General features: G+C 44.0%; 1 protein-coding gene across 1 annotated transcript; it reads right to left on the reverse strand.

Moving 5' to 3' along the window:
• Nucleotides 1–131: 131 nt before the first annotated feature.
• PKN3 (protein kinase N3) lies at nt 132–18051 on the reverse strand. Its single transcript, XM_062505506.1, has 22 exons — nt 18013–18051; nt 14333–14615; nt 13640–13788; nt 12726–12855; nt 12462–12613; nt 11900–12095; nt 11427–11615; nt 11076–11185; nt 10464–10607; nt 9424–9499; nt 7818–8004; nt 7025–7136; nt 6144–6220; nt 4785–4851; nt 4203–4294; nt 3674–3850; nt 3524–3586; nt 2899–2975; nt 2249–2391; nt 1907–2014; nt 1260–1340; nt 132–431 (listed from the first exon to the last, which is right to left on the reverse strand). Exons 1-22 carry the CDS (start codon nt 18034–18036, stop codon nt 219–221), a joined length of 2850 nt encoding a protein of 949 aa, XP_062361490.1. The 5' UTR covers nt 18037–18051; the 3' UTR covers nt 132–218.
• Nucleotides 18052–20208: the final 2157 nt, after the last annotated feature.

The following is a 20208-nucleotide window of genomic DNA, read 5'->3' on the forward strand; positions in this document are numbered from 1 at the left end:
ACATTAATTATTTCTTAAAGGTAATTGACATCCAGGATCCTTCCAACAAATAAGGCTGGAAAACCAACAGCAGGTTAATTCAGCTTGCAGGGCACCTCATCCTGGGGCCATCAGCACTACTGTACTATAAATCCTGTTGGCTTTTCCACTGGCCATGCAAAGTCTTTTCTGTTCTCTCAAGGTGGTAAAAATCTCTTCATGTTTTTATAGCCCAGGAATCACACAGCTAAAAGGTGTCTGGAAACAAAGTCAAAGTCCTTGAAGACAGTCTGCTCCTTACGGGTTAGGAGAGAAACCTCCTCAGGGGGAGTAAGGATTGGCTTTTGGGAAGTGAACTCTTCATCGAAGTTGCTGATGTCAGTTGGATCTCTTAATGTGGGCACAAAGGGGGGCTTCAGCCTCCTGGCAAACAAGGCATCCCAGTCAACTCCCTGTAGGAAAAGGAAGGCAACAGGCCAGATTGACACAAAGATTATTCATGAAATGTGGAAGTGAGAGGGAGAATTGCAGCCTTCCTTACAGATCATTTGCAACATGTCTTATTTCTACTAATTTAAAAAAAAAAAAAGAAGGAAGTGAAAAAAGGCCCAAAACAAACAGCACAGGAGGTAGTGCAGAGACTCCATGCAGTGTATTTTACAGCTACAACTGTATATAGGAGGAACAAAAATACAGCTCAGCCATGGCCAGGTGGATCTGTGGATCCCAGCAATTTCTGCTGACATCCAAGTTCTTTTCTGGCTCTAGTGCAAAGCCAGACAAAGGTTATAAGGCTAAAAACTTTTTGGCAGATGAGTAATAATGAGGAGGGATAGCAACACCTTTGCCAGGAACAGACACATACACCTGACACAAAGCAACTTAACCTCCATTTCTCTTAAGAGTCATCCTGCAAATGCAGGTGATCAAATAGACTGACTGACAATCACTATCATCACTGGATAACATCTTTGATGCTGCAGTTTGATTTTAAAAGGAGTATTTGTTCATGTCTCTAAAGTTAAGTATATTTATACATAGAAGCAGCACAATCAGAAATAAACTGTCTCTGGAAGCATAAAGATCCCAGAAAACAGACCTGGGGGATATGTCATTTCAAGCAACATTTGAAACACATATTCCTGAATGGAGCAATGAAGTGCAACAGAAACTATCACTAAGATCTCCCTGTTAACAAAGGGAAACATGCCTCAATGCCGAGCAAATCGCTCTCTGCTCAAACACAAGAAATAAGGGAGAGGTATAAACCAAGTTCCTACCTTAAAAAAGGGCTGAATTTTAATCTCTTCTGCATCTTTTTCCCCTGCTCCCAGTCTACGTTCTGGACATTTCCGAAGCAGCTGCAGAAATATCAGTTCAAAATTAAACAATGGGAACAAGGATGAATAGAAATAATGTTCCAAAGAGAAAAACAGAAGAAAGAAGGTAGATTGATCCCTCGGTGTTTCCTCATTCTCACTTTGCACCAAGGTCATCATCTGCCAGGAATAATTCAGACCTAGTTCCTTGTAAACAATCTGCAAACAGCAATAAGATACCTGCCATAAACTGCATGGAGCATCTCAGCTTAATTGTGCACCTGTGACTATGGGGTGACATTCAAAAACTGAATCCAGCCATTTCCACTGAATGGCTCTGACATCCCTGCCCTTGAATCAACCCTTCTCTGTGCCAGGCTTAGCAGGAACAGTAAGCAGCCTGCTTAGTCATCCTTACACGGAAGAACTGCATTTATGTAAAGAGAAGGAAGAGAAAATACGTGCAAATTTTAAGTATTTCCTTAGCCTTTGTAGGCAGCTCCAGGTTACACACACAAATACTATACAGTTCTAATCAAGTCCCTCTGGATCTACTTTCACAGTAAATGCAAATTCCTCAGGCTCCCAGAGACCCATCAGCCCTTTACCTTACGGATTATGGAAAGTGCTTCAGTTGAAAGGAATCGTGGATACCGGACTTCATCATTGACAATGCTGTCAAAGACTTCCTCCTCATCATCTCCAGGGAATGGTGACTGCAATTGAGACATATTGTTATTCAATCCACATAGCACCCATTCTTCACTATTGAATAAGCATGAGGATAGCAGGGCATTGTATTGATTAATTACTGTTTGGCAAACACTATGAATGACAAAAATATAACTGAAGTACTAATAAATAGCTAGCTACATTTAGCAAAATTTTACTTCAGGTGGTCAGGTCCCCAAGCCTGGTTAGTGACATCCCCTGAGGGAAGCTGGTCTTACCTCACCAACAAGCATCTCATAAATGAGCACACCCAGGCCCCACCAGTCCACTGCCCGTGTGTACGAGATGTCCGTCAGCACTTCCGGAGCCAGAAACTCAGGGGTGCCACAGAAGGTGTTGGTCCGGTCTCCAAAACCTATTCCTGTAGGAAAAGGGCATTTTGGGAAAATCCAGCACAAGTTACTGAATGGATCTGACGCAGCCTCACCTTCTGAAAGCTGTAGTTTGTCACCTGATGTTGTTACCTGGGCAAGGGGAATTGCCAGTGAGAAGTGTGAAACCTGAGGCTCCCAATGACACCAAATAATAAATTTACAGACAATGCTTAAATAAACAGCAAACCCAAGAGAACTTCCTGCATGTTCCACTGCTCATTTATTCATCTACATGTTTTATATTATCCTATATTCTGGCTCCTATAAGTAAACAAGCACATTTTAAATACTTTCATGTTTCTTGAAAATTACACAACATGATATTTTTCCCAAATTCATCACAGAGAGATAGGTGAGCGGTTTTATGTTGTTTGGCTGTTTTGGTTTTAATATTTTTAAGAGGTGTTAATACAGGATACACACACAAACACCTACTAAAGCCCAGATCCTAAACTGATCCTGATGGCTCAGTTTCAGCTTCTCCAGTCACTCACCTTCCTTACACAATCCAAAATCTGCGATCTTCACAAATCCTTCAGCATCTAAAAGGAGATTATCCAATTTCAAGTCCCTGCAGGCAAAACAGATGAAAGAAAACAGTGGATGAGAACTGAGGATTACCACCCAATATGGATTTTTTGCAAGAAGCAGAAAGTAGATATCAATAAAGAGAATAAAAGCTAGATTGAGTAAAGTCTACATTTGGTTTAATTGTGCATTACTTGGAAGATTCCCCTTAATTTACTAATATTTTCCCCTAAATAAAAGGCTAACAAAGCAGCTTGGAGCTGGGTGGGACTTGTTCATCTGGAAAAGAGCTCCCACAACAGCATGACAAATTACCTGATTATCCCAGTGAAAAATAAAGCAGTGACTTCCAGGTGCCCCCCAGAACGTATTGACATGTCACAGAGGATTAATCACCTGCAACATGCCAGATGAATAGCTTCTAGGTGACTTTCTCTACTGTGAGCACGATGAACATGCTGATAGTGGCAGGAAAATAAAGAGAGGTAGAAAGATTAGAAACCCCAGCAAGAGAGTGAGTTCCAGACACAGCTACAGGAAAAAAAATCAACCTTCAAGTTGCTGAACTGTCTTGAATCTCTGCTGCATTACCTATAAACAATTTTCTTCTCATGCAAGAACTGGAGCCCCAAGACTACACAGGCTGTATAAAACCTAAAAGACAGAAATAGTTATCAGGCAATATATGAGATTCAAGTTAAAAATTTATAGTGCCTGGAGACAAGAGTAATTCTCACTCACTGTGCCATATGCTCAGGAAACACATCTTCATGTATGCGCATCATCAGATCCCCCCCTGGAGTGTATTCCATCACAAAACAGGCATGATGAGGAGTCTGGAAACATGCAAACATGTTCACAAGGAATGGATGATCAGAAGAATTGACCACCTCAAATATTCGCTTCTCGCAGTTCAAGCTGGCAGGATTCAAAGAAAGAAAACATCAGTGTGAAACAGACTCAGCAGAAAAACTATTCTGAGAAAGAGAGGATGAAGAAAATCTTTAGATCTTAAGTCAGAGAAGTAAAAAGTTAGGGCTAATATAATATTTATCTTATACACTTTCAAACCTTGAGTTTTAGCGTGTTCTTCAGGCGTCATTTTTACAAAAGTTAGACACCGTTCTAAGTTTCCTTATTTCTGATTTTAGTTAGCCAAGGCTAAGGGTCACCTTTTAACCTTAAGAGTAGCACAGCCAGTACACACCATACCTGCTAACATTTGATTACAATTGTGGGAGCAACAGTACCATCTCTAAACACAGCTCACCTATCAATTTCATCTCTCCTAATAATGTCTTTTTTCTTCAAGGCTTTGATGGCATACAGCTTCCCAGTTGCCTTGTATTGGGCCAGCAGTACCTGAAAGACAACAGAAAAGCTGTACTTCAAACAATCTCATATTTCCTTATCAGATTACTTTAACTCAAATTGACACCAGCTATTTCCATCCACTCCAGACAGTCATCCTCAAAACCAAACTCAAGGAAATCAAAAAGCAGAGCACTTTTGTTTTGCTCCTAGTGCTGCAGCAGTCCAGAAGGATGTCATTGTAAGTTATGTCCTTTTCCCAAACAGTACTATCACAGCTGGCCCAGTGCTTTAGGAGCACCTCTGAGTTCTCACAGAGGGAGCTATGCACAGTTTTGGGAATAGAGCTCTTCCACTAGTGACTCTCATGAAAGGAATGGGCTTTGATTTAGCACTCTCAGGACAGCTTTCTCCAGGCTTTCTCCAAATCCTCTGTACTGCAACAGATCTCTCCCATACTGCAAAGTTTGTATTCAGAACCCCAGGCAGAGCCTCACTGTCTCAACCACTGCCCCTCCTCCACAGTGTACTTCTCTACTACCTTCCCAAAGTGGCCACGGCCCAACATAGCGATGCAGTGAAAATCCTCGAGCTGCACTGTCCTTTTCCTGCAGAAAAACAGAGAAGAGACAGTACTCAAGAGATGCACGAGCAGATAACAAAGGACTGTGTGTTTGTGTCAAGGGAAGAAGCTCAGTATAGCAAAAAGGAAAGCAAACAGCTGTGCCAACCACCTTTCACCTAATCCTGACAACTAAAGCTTGTGCTGCTGTTCTGCCACTTAAGAAAGAAAGTAAACCTGATGTAAAGAAATTGGCAGCAGTCTGACTTCCACCTGTACTGGCAACAGGAACAACAATTTTGACTCTTCTAAGCTTGTTCTCTCAGTTATTTTCAATAACAGGATTAGTTCCTCTCCACCCCCATCCTTGGGGTAGTAAAACTCAGTTTCAGCTACACTCCTTTAAGCAGGCTCACCAGCAATTGCAATCAATGAACATGTCTACAGTGCTAGGAGGACAAGGGTGTAAGAAGAATAGAAGTTCTCAAGCAGGAACTGGAAATTAAACACACTGGGACAACAGACACATTGTTGGAAGAAAACAGCTGAATAAAGAGATGTCATAGAAGGTAATGTCAGCCACAAAGTGTTATCAAGGAAACTGAGGCTAAAAAATTGCTAGGAAATAATTTAAAAATCCCAAACACCTACACCCTAAATGCTTTAGTCCACGATATTTTTTAAAAGGCAACAGACACTCCATAATCCTCCAGTAAAGTGAAATGAAGAACTGAGTATCTGACCATGAAGATTTTGCTGTTTCTGCTTGTTAAGTCAGTCTTTGTTCAACAGCAGTAAACTGATTTTTAACTTGTCTTGGGCATATTTACTGCCATGTAACCCTGTTACATACAAAATGTGTCTGTATAAGCCACAGACTATAATTAACTTCCTGTTTTATGCCTCCCATCATAATGAGAGACAATGCACTGCAGATCAATAGAAATAGAAGAGTGTGAGGGATGCCAAAAGTAGTTCTGGAATGAATTACTTAACATACAAACACATCTAAATATACTACACCACAGCACTTCAAACACAAGGAAGCCCTTGAAGACAGCTAAATGACTTTACCTTCCAGTAAATCACCTCTTTACACTGCAATGCACAGTCTACCAACAGGCTCACTATTTGGGTTAATGAACAAACACGACAGACATTTAGACAAGTGAAGTTGAGAGCAGATTTTTCATTGTAGTGTCCCCACACAGAATTAAGAATTTGCTGCTGAGAAACCAAAGCACACCTTGAGCAGAATTTTAGACTTCATGCTCAATAATTTGAGCCCAGTGACTCTTTAATCTGTGACCTGAGACCACCCATGCTATCCACAGTTACCTTGGAGATAATGGGACTGGAAATCCTGATAAAGGAGAGCTGCAAGATTTCTCCTCAACATGTAGCCTCTTCAGGCACTAGGAGGTAAAAGAAAAATACAGTGAGTCATTCTTTGAAATCACCAAGTCTAACCTGAACACTCACATCCAACTTTTCTCCTCTGTCAGGATCCAGCATGACCACAGACATGCTCTTGCAGATGGTCATTGCCTCTGCTTGGAGGTAAGTAGCATAAAAACAGATTATCTATCACAAAACTATTCCCATGTACAATATTTTTATGGGGTCAAATCTTTTAAAAGAAACACTTTTAAAAGTCTAGGATAGAACATTTACTTCCTAGAAAATGGCATCTCATGTCAAGAGTCACAGTGATCAAAGAATGCAGTTTCTTCTATCACAAAAGCGAAATGAGAAAGGGTAAAATGTGGTAAACCAGGTAATTTTACTACTCAAAGCAATTTTCTTGCTCCTTCCTGCCAGAAAAGTAGAGCTGCTCTTGGTTTTGCCCAAAGACAAAGAGACAAAGAACCTCATTTGCTCCTGAAAGCCTGCTGACCCTCCTTCCCTGCTTTCTCTGTGCAGTCTGTTCTGTACTCTTGCCCTGAACTCCCAATGCTGATCTACCTCCCATTTCACTTCTCCAAGAAAAGCAAGTCATAATTTTTAAAAAAGAGGGGGAAAGAAAAAAGAGAAGTGCAACTCTTTTTGAAGACTCCATGCCAAAAAGTTCATGGATTCTGAATTCCTGGAGACCAGCCAGCTAATGAGGTACCTGCCTAAAGTATAGCAAATTTCTTCAGCAATGAACAAATAAGAACAGGGCCTGAAAAGAACACCAACCAGCAAAGGCAACATTCCCAATTAGCCCAGATGGTTACCGGAGAATCTGCAGGAGATGGTGCTGATTCCTTGGAGCTGGCCATCAGAAAAAGGCGTGGAGGCTTCGGTGGTGCTTCATCAGCATATGCAAGCTTAGCCACAGGGAAGTCACTGTATTTGTAAGACAGAATTGAAGGAAATTTTGCCTTAGAGCAGAGTAAACAGACACCTTTGCATCACCTCTGCTGTGCTAGTTCAGTCCAAATCACTGTACAACAGGACTCCCTAACTCACACCATAAGTCTGTGAAGTACCAACAAGAAATATACTCTCCTAAATTAATTGAAAGTTGGTTAGACTCACATTCTGACACTGGTTCTCTGATGCTATAAAATTAACAAAACACAGGTGTGTAGAAATAAGTCAAGAATTTAAAGAAATTTGATTTTAATAGCAACACAGTAACTTAGTCTTTTTTTCTTTCATAGGTCCTGTGCATCAGTGTGAATAATCTCTTTAGAGAATAACTGATTCAATTAAAAAATATATTTTGGGGGAAATTTTCTTCTATAGCACATTCAAAATCTCAACTATATCCCTTCTGAGTGCTACATTACTCACGAAAGCAGAGTGCACTTTTATCACAACAATCACACAGTGACCTGGCATAGATCAGTTACTGTACTGGTGAAGACATTTAATGAATGGAATTTTCCTTCCTTTCAAGCACAGAAACTGTACATGTTTTTTTTTAGAAATGTTTCTCATCAGTGTCTTCCTCCACCTCAGTAAGAATTTTAAGATCTACCCTACCCATTCCAGAGTATTACACAACACTCAGGACAAACTTACCTACTCAATTTGGACACTGAATCACCATGACTTTGTGGGGACACTGGAGGGAAGTCTGTGTGATTGGGATCATGAAGTGGGGGACTCAGAGTGCTGATGGAACTACAGGGAGGGAGGAAACTCATCATCAGGCGACCCCAAGCTGCAACATTCATGTTCATTTGAGGAGCTCGGAGAAATTCCTTCCCTAGAGGAGTCAGAGTCAAACCACCAGTAAGATTATAACACACAAATTACAGTCTCATGTAGTGTTAAACTCCAGTTTTCAACCAAACACCCATGGGTTACCCCAAAAGGGTAGCTCACCCTTGGGAGAATGAGGTTTCCTTCAGGGAATAAAGATTAATGATGATGATGAAACAGATCTGCTATTTCACCTAAGTTCAGCTCCATATAATACCATAACAATCTTCAAATAGAAACTTAATAGAACATTAAAAATTGATTTTACTTCAAGTCAGGTTTTCTTCTCTTTCAACACTACATTTTAATTACGCAGTCTGTTAACAGGAAGTTTCTGAAAATGTGTTAAAAAGAGTAAAACATTTGGGATATTTTCATTATTTTTATTACTTCCTGAAGAGTATAAATATAAAATCTCATTTATCCTTACTGCCACAAAAGCTCAGTATGTAAAGTTTCACCTTATTCAGATTCACAAGAAAGAATTTGCAGAGAAATAAGAAAGTATGGAAGCTATTCCAGTCCACAAATCTCATAAATCTGAGATGCCAGCTCTAGGGACTTGACAGATAGTCAGTAGCCTGTTCATGCTACAGTGTTCTGTAATTCAGAGTTTTCCAGAAAACATCCCAGTATCTGTTCATCAGTAACAGCATGGCTGGTTAAATTAGTACAGTTTGAGTCCTGGATCTTCTCACAGAATCACGGAATGGTTTGGGTTGGAAGGGACCTTAATGACCATCTAATTCAAACTCCCTGCCATGAGCAGGGACACCTTCCACTATCCCAGCTTGCTCCAAGCCCTGTCCAACTTGGCCTTGGACACTTCCAGGAATGCAGCAGCTAGTTTCTCTGGGCAACCGGCACCTCACCACCTTCACAGGGAATATTTTCTTCCCAATATCCCATTGAATTCTGCCCTATCAGTGGGAAGCCATTCTCCCTTTGTCCTGTCACTCCAGACCCTTGTCCAGAGTCCCCCTCCAGCTTTCTTGGAGCCTCTTTAAGGCACTGGGAGGGGCTCCAAGGTCTCCTGAGAGCCTTCTCTGAGCTGAGCAGCCCAAATTCCCTCAGACTGTGTCCAGACCAAAGGGGCTACAGCCCTCTGAGCATCTTGGTGGCCCTCCCTGCTCCAAGAGATCCATGTCTTTGTTATGTTGGAGGCCCCAGAGCTAAGTAGTCTGTAAAATAACCAGCAATAAAATCCTCCTAGCAATGTTAATTGTAAGTAACAGCACCACAACAATACTACATTACAGATGGTGCTGCAGCCAGACTGCCTGCACTTCACGTAACAGAACAAACTTTCACATACACAGCAATTAGCAAGAATTCTAACATCTCTCAGCTTGAGTAGGACAGCAGAACCTGCTTGTGCAAACTCCTGCTCTCACCCTGAACAGTCACTTCTCCAGCACCTCACCTTTCTGTTTGGGGAAAATGCGCTTCTGACGCTGCAGTTTTGGCTTCCTCTCAATGACAGGATTACAGAACATCACCTGTCAAGAGAAGCAAAAGGGATTTCTCAGGATTCTCCATTTAAAATGTAAACCCAAATTTTCACACATGCCTGTCTTCTCATCAAAATCTCCCTTCCTATCTGTTTGGCAAGTTTCAAGGTTTCAAGTCACTCCCAGACTCCAGACTCTGTTATTCCAGATTCATCCTCTAATCAGTTTCTACTTGAGTTGTAGGTTTAGAGATTGGAATTATCTGCTTCCTGAAATTCAGAAAACTCCCAAAATTAAGACCAATTTGCATCTCCCAAAAACTTCATCTAATTTGTGAAGCCATGCATATAGAACACACCCATTTGTAGGGTAAGAGACACAGTGTTTATGGCACAGAAGTAAAAACAAAAACAACAAAACCAAATGCCACAAAACAACCACAAAAAACATGAAGGCAGGGAGAGGAGGTAAATTTTGGTGAGATCCAGATCCTACTTTGGAATGATAAGCACAGGAACTTTCATCACAACACAGAGAAAATCCTGAGGCTTTTAAGGGATTATTGAGATGATCTCTACACTGATGGTACTTCAAACTATTATTAGCCTCAGAAAGATGATAAAATAAGCATAGCCAGAAGGAATTTGGATCTCTGATTCTACAGTCTCTGTGATTCAATCCTGACCGTTAAGCCATATGTTTAATTAAAGTGCCACCAATGACTCATAATGAAAGCAAATAAAAATGAACGGATTTTCACAGCACACACACACATAATTACAGTGGAGCAGTTGAAGAGTCACTCCAGGCTGTGGCATGTGCACATCTATTCTATCATGTTGCTCCTTATTCTTACATGGGCTATTGATGCAAGAGGGTTTCGGGTATCATTCTACCCTTCTAGATTATTGCTCCTTTCATTCCTTGTATTCTAGGTTGAACAACTGCTTTCAGGGCAGACACCCTAAACAGACAGAATTCCCTGAAAAAGAAACAAAGCTTACATTTATACCTCTGCAAAAAGCATTCCTTGGGGCTCCAGCGAGAGGCACATCCCATGACGTTCATTATCAAGAAAATCATCCAAACGTAAAAACTTCACTGCACAGAGTTCTCTCCAATCTCTCCAATAAATTGCAATTTCTAGCTCACGAGACTGGTGAGATAGGTGAATGGTGGGGGAGAAAACAAAGGCAGAATAATTACATATTGCTCCATGCTCAGGAAACAGAAAAAAAAATCAGTAAACTAAAGAGTATGCATAAAAAACTTCTTTAGTGCTTCTGTTCCCTGCTTTTAATGTTTTTAGATCTTCTTAGCTACAGACCCTCCTGGAGGCTGCTGTGTTGGCTCCCCATTTAGAAATCCCTAAGAGGTGCTTTGCTGATAAGATGAAATAAAACTGCTAAGATAAGGAGAGCAGGACAGCAGATGCTGTTCAATCTGCATCTCTGGCAGAGATGCTTTGCCTTCAGGGGAAGACCAAGCTAGCTGGCAAATTAAAGGACATGGGGACAGCAGCAATACTCAAAAGGGTTGAGGTAAGTGGAATGGCAGCTAAACAAGCAAATCAGGTACAGTTAAATGGAAAAACAAACAACAGATGAACCTGAGGCAGACTTACCCGGTCCAGCTCAATGGCAAAGCTCTGGTCCCACGCCTGGTTATTAACCGGCCCCCAGTTTGTTTGGCCAACCACTTTATTGTCCACTTTGAGCACAGCAAGGACCTCATCTGGACAAAGGAGGAAACATGGATTATAATGTTTTACCAAAGAAGATCTCTCATGCTGAAGGTGGGCATCCCAACCAATTTTCAGGAGTCTTAGGAAGACCAGGCATAATGCAATTCATTCTCTCTGTTAATTTTGCAGAAATCAGTTCTCTTATAACAACACTCATACCAGGCTGACCCAGTGAGAAGCCCCTTTGCTCTGATATGCCACCAGCAGGTCAAGAGGGAACCCTGTACTCACTACATGGCTCCTCATTCCGGTATTTTCCTGCAACACCACGGCCATGGATGCCCAGGCCAACCCGTGTCCGGGAAAGGGACCTCAAATCACTCGGGCTGCCACAGATGGGAGAAGAACTTGTCATTCGGGAACGTCCTGGAACATTTTCCAATAGATCCTGACACCCCATCAGTCTCACTTCCAGAGTTCCTGAGGAATTTTAGGAGAATAAGGAATATTATTATGTAAAAGATAAAGTGATTCCAGTCAACCTGACCTCAAAGAGGCCCCAAATTCCTCAGATTCATGATTTCTTTGTTAATAGTTTAAATTGACTCCAGATTAATAGACTGCAAATCTGTATGTTCAGAAAGCTCTGCCTGACCTAGAAGACAGAGGTCCAGCTCCTAGGAAGTCCAATGTTCACATAACAACAGTGAGAAGAAATTTTTCTCTCTGCCCTCCTCACAACACATCATGCAGGATCCCTTTACCTGTAAGGGCTGTAGGTTTGATGACTGAAGTGGGTTGGATGCTGCCATGCCGGGGTCCGAGGGAGGAAGTGTTTACTAGTTCCTGTTTGATGAGTGCTCTTTTTGGGTGATCAGGAGAAAGCTCACTGAGCTGACGCTCCAGGGAGAAGCGCAGCAGATCAATCTTCTGAGAGGACTCTTGCAAACGACCCTGAGCCTACCAGTGTGAAGGAGAACAGAAAGCAGGCAGAAATTTTCCATGTAGAGCCTCAGACCAAGTATTATGAACTAGAGTAAGCTTAGAAAAAAAACAACAAGAAAACATCTTGCTAATAAAGGACAAAGACAAAATATTTTCCCAGAGAGCTTGAACCCCCACCAGTGTCACTTCTGATGCTCCTGAGAAATTTCACCAAAGCAAGGAACACTATCCCTAAAAGGGAAAATTATCCCAGGCTGTCTCGACAGAGAGACAGGAAATTCCTAAATTAGTAACTTGGTTAACCCTGTTCATTCATGCTAAATCACTAATGTGGACGCGTGAAACCACTCTCTCAAGAAGGCCTGAGCAACATCTGCTTACCTCGGCCAAAAATTTGCGATCCTGTACCCGACTGCCCCCCAGGATCTTCAGCACATTTTTCGCCCCCTCCGCTACAGCAGCTTCAATGCGCAGGTGATGCCTCAGCTCCTCAATCCGCAGCTCCAAAGCACTGATGGTGGTCCCCAACCTCACTGGCCATTTGGGAGGTAAAACATGGCAAGGATGAAAATCAGCCAAGTCTCTGGATCTTAGGGCTCTGTCTGCATCTGTTGTGGGCTGTATCAGTTACTTGAAGCATGTTACCTGCTGGATCCACCGTATCTTCCATCCCTCCTGCTGACTGAGATACTTTCACAATGTGCATGCGGATGATTTCGATCTTTGTCTTGCTGTCCTGAAGCATCTGCTGAGCTGTAGCCAACAGCTTCCGCTCCTGCCGGAAGGAATCAGATGCAGAGAGAGAACCATGATCACTAGAAATGAGTGATGATGATGTGCTCACATACGAGGTGAGGTGATACTTGCACAAAGTCATAACTGAGTCTGAAATGGAATACACAAGTGGTTATGTACAGGAGGCACCGCTGAGGACCAAGGACTCTGAAATCATGATCTCCATTTGCAGAGGGAAAGGACAGGTCAAGGATGAGCCCAGTTAATACCAAATCCTGCAGTCACTGAGACTTGCTGTTCCCTGGTTAACTGTGCTAACAATGTTCTGTGACCAGAGGTTTTGAACAAATAAAAATAGCACAGCCCTCTTACACTGCTGGTCATATTAAATTAAGTTTCATAATAAGCTTGGATTTGAAATGTTTTAAGTTATCTTCTGACTTTTAAATACAATTATGCCAAACCCAAAAAATGAGATGAATATGAATCCAGTAAACCTCTGAAAATTTTTCTCACATAGATACCACATGCTGTGCTTTATCCTAAACAACTCAGTGATATCAAAACATGACACCAACTAACTCAGTTACAACACCAATGCTTTCTTAGCTTTCTTTCCTCATCACTGACTTAATGTACCTCTTATACCACCCTTACGTGCTGTCATTATGCTGAGACTCAAAAAGCTAGGATTCAGACGAACAAACTTTGCAAATTAATTTCTCTCCCACATCAATTATCAGAGAGAGATTTGTGTATAGACTTAAAACACAAATTTTGGTCCAGTAATCCATGCTCCCAAATGGCTTTTTATTCCTGCTTACCTTGGATGCTGAATACATTTGGATCATGTTCTCAGCTCCTTGTTTCACTTTCATTTCAACATGCAGCTGTTTTTTCAAAGCTTCAACTTTCCTTGCCATAGGGTCTGGATTTCTTTCCCAGAGACAGGGATCTGGAGATACAGATCCATCTGCACAAACAACATAATCAATACCATTAGTCATCTTGTCTCATTTCATTTCAGTGGGTTATAGATGGATGACTCTGCAGAGGAAAGTTAGGCTATAAAATAAAGTACAAAAAGTTCTTGTCTATGAAACTGACTGGGAAGCACTTTGAAATGAAGTTCAAACTCCTATCTGTAAATATTTCTTAATTTATCAATGAACCTGTCGTAACAAGCACTCTTCCAATTTTACACTTATTCATCCTATAAAGTACTGGGATGTTGAACTGCCCAGAAACTCTATTCAAATATCTTCATTTCCACCTACAGCCTATTCCTGAATATTTTCCATGCCCACCACTCTCAACTGATTTTCTCCCTACACTTCCTTTCACCTTTGTAGCATCATTCTGAACTTCACATACCACAGATAATTTCATCAGCTAAACACCAAGAAGCTCCCTACTCTCACTACTCTTAGCCCTCAGTAGAAGTCTATATCAATACAATATCTCTAGAGATTGAAGCACTCTAACAGATGTTCCAATCATCATGACCCAAGACCTACCTGTTGTACTCTCTTCTTTGTCTGTTATCACAATCCTTGCATTAAGCTCCTGAAGTTCCCAGTGCAGCTGCTCCAGTTTTCGGTTGGAAGATTTCAGCACGTGCTCAATGTGAACAAGATTCTTTCTGTCTGTCGTTGCTTTGCGCAAGTTTTCTGCTCCCTCTTTAATCTTCAGTTCTTTCTGTATAGCCCGGCGAAGCAACTCCTTCTCACCCTCCAGTTTCTGCTGGAAGCTTGGATCCATTAAATTCACACCACTGCCCAGCTGCAAGAGAGAGCTGCCCTGCAGCCCAAGAGCATTGATAAGAGGATTTCAGAGAGAACACTGTCCAACCATTTTTATGACACTGCAGCAATACCTCATAAGATTCTACACCTTCATTTCACTCCGAAATTCTGAAGTGAATCTTTTCACCAACTTTTCAAGACAAACCTACATTTCAATTGCAGAGGACAGAATGCAACTTTGATCTTAACATGCCTTAATTTAAACCATAACAGAGAAAAACCCTCTTCTAACTCGTCCCCTTGTTATTTAATGTCTACACACATCTTTGTTCTTCAAGAATCAAAGCTCAGCCAATATTTGCTCTTGTTCTGATCAGCTTTAACTTTTACCAGTATGATGTTTTACATATAGATTTTTATCTTATTGTGCCTTGATGCTGCTCAAAGACACATCTCAGCTAATCTGTTAGAGCTTTTAGGAATGCCACAAGCACGTGTTAACCCTCAGCTGTTGTCCCTGAAGAAGAAAAACGCAAGCCCTACAGCTGTTTCTACAAATGATCAAGCAAAAGAATAAGTTTGACTGTCTGCTGTGTCTGAAAAGGTGAGCAGACTGGTGTCTCAATCTCTGTTCTCTAAAGGCTACGTTAAACACTGATTATTATGATTAGCATTAGTGGCACTCACACTTGTCCTGGGCTTTGTTTTACATAATTTCCCATACTACTTGTGCCAGTGATATATGGCTCAGCAACAGCTCAGGACAGAGCTGCTCTGTCATGGACTCTGGACATGCCCAGTTTGGGCAGAGCAGAGGTTTATCTCACTAACCAAATAAACACCCAAATAAACACCAGAGCTGTAAAGCATCCCTAAGGGTGCTCCCCAACACCGGAACACATCCAAACAAGAGCCTGTGCTTCTCCCTTCAACAGGAAGAGCAGCTTTAAGGCATCCAAAGCAATGAATGTATTCATAACCTCCATTAATGACTCACACCCATGGCTTAAATGCAAAAGAAATGGTCAGGCACAGCTACAGTAACTGCCTTAACATCACAGAGCAATCAGGGCCTAAAGACAGGGCTGGGGAATCCAGACTTGTTTTCACACTCTGTCACTGGTTGACCACATTTCCATTAACAAACCACGCTGGCTTTGTGCTACTCATGAACATTAATACAATTCTAGAGCGTGCTGTGTGTCCAAAGCCTCCTTCAGAAACAATTACTTAATCAAAGACTCAACCGAACAACATTGATTAGTTTTTGCTACAATTTCAGTCCAATAGCACAAAGAAAAAGGGGGAAAAAAATCCATTTAAAAATTAAATCCATTTAAAAAGTTGGCCTAAATCCAAGATTTGGCCACAATAGCCAAAATAGGAGTTATTCAGATTGGTAACAAAACAAAAAGGTTCAGACTAACATCCTGATTTCAGGAAGTTCTCGCCCAATTAGTAAAGCCAGGAACTAAGCCAGAGCTTTGAAAGACATCCAAAGTTTTGTGAGGAAGAACTTGAATCATGGAGTTCCTGAGTCACAGGCAACCTTTACCAGCCCTAAATTGGAAAATCAAAAAGCTCTTTATCCAGTCTGTAGCAAGTTACAAAAAAAGAGTTTGATGGTTACAATTCTCATTTAAGTAACTAATAAAAGCACATCGATTCATCTTCTATCCAAACTATGCCAATAGGTGTAAGAATTTCCCCCCCCACCCCCCCCAAGATCCACTCAGCAAAGGCATGAGCAGTGGTACAACGGTAATACCAATAAAAGGTGCTGAATATGAAGCTCTGGGTATTGGTTCAGAAAACAGGTACAGTCTCTGCAGTTCTCAGGTCAATTTTCCTCCACATCAGTCTCTGTCAAAAGCTAATCTGAATATAAGTTAACACACCAGGCTAAATTTCTTAATATATTTAGAATGCAGTGTTTCACTTCCCCATCTTCCCCTCTGTGGATCAGAGGGTGCCATAACATCAACAGTGCTTGCACCAGGAAGATAAAATACTCCATTTTTGAGAAGCACAGGAAAGACAAATTTGCATGTGGGTTGAGCTATTTTGCCTTCTGGCTCAGGAATTTCAGTGGGAGCCTGTGCTGCAGCTGTTCTTGGGTTCCCTGGGAAGGTCAGTCTCCAACACAATCCTGAAATGCATTTACAGCTTGCAGAGAGCTACCCAAAGCAGTTGAAATTGGCTTGCTTCTGCACTTGTAGTGGGGATGCTGGAGCTCGCCCAAGGCTTCTGCCAGGCTCTTGTCATACTCAAGTGTCCAGACTGCTTTCTAACTAGCAAAAATTTCAGCAGTATGAATTACACTTAGTCCTCTGGACTGCAGCCAGGGAGATCCCATCCCATCAGGCATGCCCAGCTTGGAAATGAGTTTCACCTGCACAAAGCTCAGAGCAGACCTGGCCTTCACACTTTCACCACTAACACAGAAATTGATTTATAATTTGATTGAATAACCCAGTGGTGAGGCTGTCGTCCTCCGTACAGCCCAAACATTCCCAGGACATCTTAAATCCCCTCTCTCACAGCAACTTTGTGCTGTAGGGATGACGCCCACGTAGGGAGCCTCATGCCAGCCACATTCATGTCTAACAATAAAAATTCACGGCTAATTTAGGAAAAAAGACACTTGCGGTCCTGCCTGGAGCCTTCCCAACTCCAAGGCTGAGGATGGGAAGCAGCGAGCCCAGGAAGCACCGGGATGGGAAGAACCCGGTCGGGCGGCAGCCAGCGCGCTTTGTGTCGGTCTCTCTGTCCCTTCTTTCCCAGATTAGGCTTGAAACTTTGGTCTCAAGGGAAGAAGGAAGGACATCTCCCCCTCTCCGGAGAGCTTGTTCCAGACACGAGTGTTCTCCCAGCACGGAGCCTGCCTGCCCTCCCGACCCCGCGCCAGCCCTGCCTCGCCTCCACCACCTCCTCGACGCCGAAGAGATTTCCTCAGCAGCCACCAACTTGGCCCGAACCCCACATCCCCGAAGCGAAAGGGGACGTTTTTAGGGGATCGCACCAACTCCCCACGCCTTCTCTCACCTCCTTGAGGCGCGGCCGTGCGAGCGGAGGGGGAGCGGCGTGAAGCCCCTCACCACAGCCGCCTCTGCGGGGGCTCCCGGCGGGGCGGGACACAGGATTTTCCCGGCCGGGGATGGATGGAGGGATCCCCAAAGGGCACAGGGACCCCCAAAGGGCGCATGGCAGCAGTGCTTTCCCGGCAGGGGCATGGATGGAGGGACCTCCGCAAGGCGGAGCGGTGCTTTCCCCGTGAAGGACCCCCGAAGGGCGGAGTGGGGTGCGGTGCTTCCCCAGCGGGGCATAGAAGGAGGGACCTCCAAAGGGTATAAGGACCCCAAAAGGCCACAGGGAACCACGAAAGGCGCGGGGACAGCCTTCCCCCGAGGCGCTCTTCACCCCGCTGCCACCCCCGAGCCCTCAGCGCTCACCTGCGGGGTCGCCATTGCCGCCATTGCTCCGCCCGGACCGGCACTTTTCAAACTCGGCGGTCCCGGGGCCGCCGCCAGCGCCCTCTCGCGGGGACGGCCCGGAGGAGCCGCCGGCGGGCGGCCCTCGGGAGCGGGAACGGGACAAGGAGCGGGAGCCGCCCTTCCCCACACGGCCCCGGGGCAGCCGCCGCTCCAGCCCCCGGCTGAGGCGGTGCCGCCTCCGCCCGCCCCGAGGGGAAAGGCGCTGCCGAGCTCCCGTGAGGCGGCGGGAAGGAGCGAGAGCGCCCGCCGGGAGAGGAGAGGCTGGATGGAGAGAGGCTGGTCACTGGAGGGGTCAGTGCCCGCGGTGGCCGAAGGGAGGGGACGGCAGGCACAGCGGCAGATCCCCCGCTCCGTCCGTCTGGAAGCCCTGAGCAGAGCCCCCCGCGGGTGGCCCCGGCCGGGCCCGTTGTGCTGGAGCCATCGGGTGGTTCCCAGTTTCAGTTCTCCACTCGTGACTGGCACTTGTTCCTAGGGGAACCAACGAAGTGCAGCTCTCCTTGCGACGGGATCCCTGGATCCCATACCTGGAACGGGGCGATGCCTGTCACAGTGCTGAGCTCCTGGGAAATTTTCCCCTGCAGAACCGCTCCTTCGCACGCAGGATCTGGGATTTCTGCTGAATATTTGAGTGAGAAAACATCCCACGTGCAGGGGCGAGGCTGCAGCAATCCCCCAGCTATTGTAGTGAGAAAAACACGGTGCTGCAGTACTGCCATAGCATCGCAGAACCGACAGCGTGTCAACGCTTAAAACAAATAAAAAATATAGTTGTTGCTTTTTGAGGTGTTAATACTCCTCAGCAGTATTACATAATGTTACTACCCTACTACTAAGCTTTTCAATCATGGAGCAGTGCACAACTGTGAATCAGAAGGCGTTTGGAGGTGATAGTATTCCCACATACAAATTTAGAAATATACTAATAAACAGATGTGTGTTCCTTTTGCTTAATTAGAACAGTTTTTCTAGCCTAAATATTTTCTAAGTAATTTGCAACTGAGCAGTTAATAAAAGGAACTCATCACAGAACTAAAAATTTGGACCTAGCTTAACTTACTCAAATTAATAAAACTTTAACCTAATACAAAACCTTTGTATGCCCCTGTTGTTAATAAAGCAAGTGCATTTGATTAATATAATCCCTTCAGAAACCTGATGCTATTTAGAACATTGTCCAGGCTCTGTTTAGTGTTCAAGCAATTATTTTGACTGTTCATTCAGTGGAAATACTGGAGAGGGGAAAATCAAAGTAGTAAGTGGAGGCTGAGTTCCCGAGGAGCAGGGACTCTTCCACACCAGCAGATCCGTCCCAGCAGTCGGGGGCAGGGCTGGCACTGGGGGCTCTGGCTGGGACAATGCCTCCAGGGGTTCTTCACCACGCACTCGGGGTTTACAGAGCAGCTTCCCCCTCTTTCCTTCAGGTCAGGGGGCAGTTCAGGGCTGCTGGGAAGCTGGAGTTCCCCAGCCTGGAGGGAAAGGGCTGGCTCTCAGCTCCCTGGTGATTCCCGACTCCCCAGTATCTCAGCCCCAGTTCCCCGGGCGTGGTTCAGCCGTGTCCCGCAAATCCTGCGGAGAAATGGGGTCGGTACGTGGGATCATTCGGCAAACCCCTTCCCTTCCTCGCGGGAAGTGTCATATCCGGGAGCACGACGTGCCCCTCCGGAATCCCGCAGGGCATCACGCCCTGGTGCCGGGGCTGATCCCCAGGAGCTGGCAAGGAGCAGCGGCAGCGGCCCGGGAGCTGTGCGGTCTCTTTGGGGGTTCCCGGAGCAGGGCGGGGGCTAAAGGTGCGTCCCGACCTTGAACCGGCAGCCCCTGTCCTCTATTATAGCCGAGAGAGCACATTCAAGCGGGAAGGTGATGAGCAAGAAAATGTATTAAAAGTTTCAATTTTTAATCCAGGAGAGGGAGGAAGGACATAAATCTGTTTCCCGCAGGAAGCAAGTGTCATGTATGAGTCCTCTCTATTGTGACCTCCTCCTCTCACTCTTCTCCATAAAGGAGAAAGCACTGTCCACCTCACCCGTGAAAGTTTATGCCGAGTTTGGGACTAAAAACTGATTCTTGTGAAAAAGACTCTTAGAAATGGTAACATCAAGTAACAGTTAAATGCATTTTAATTCCTTCAAACAGAAGGATATCTTGAAGGTACAG

This window comes from Cinclus cinclus, chromosome 19 (genome assembly GCF_963662255.1).
Source record: "Cinclus cinclus chromosome 19, bCinCin1.1, whole genome shotgun sequence".
Classification (NCBI taxonomy): domain Eukaryota; kingdom Metazoa; phylum Chordata; class Aves; order Passeriformes; family Cinclidae; genus Cinclus; species Cinclus cinclus.

What these genes read in the sequence shown, in the direction of transcription:
- PKN3 (XM_062505506.1), bottom strand. Translation starts at nt 18,036, where the DNA reads ATGGCGGCAATGGCGACCCCGCAG. An exon ending in CATCTCCTGCAGATTCTCCG is followed by an intron (nt 6,221 to 7,024) that starts GTAACCATCTGG and finishes TTTACCTCCTAG; the next exon opens with TGCCTGAAGAGGCTACATGT. An exon ending in CCAGTCCCATTATCTCCAAG is followed by an intron (nt 4,852 to 6,143) that starts GTAACTGTGGAT and finishes GTTTTTCTGCAG; the next exon opens with GAAAAGGACAGTGCAGCTCG.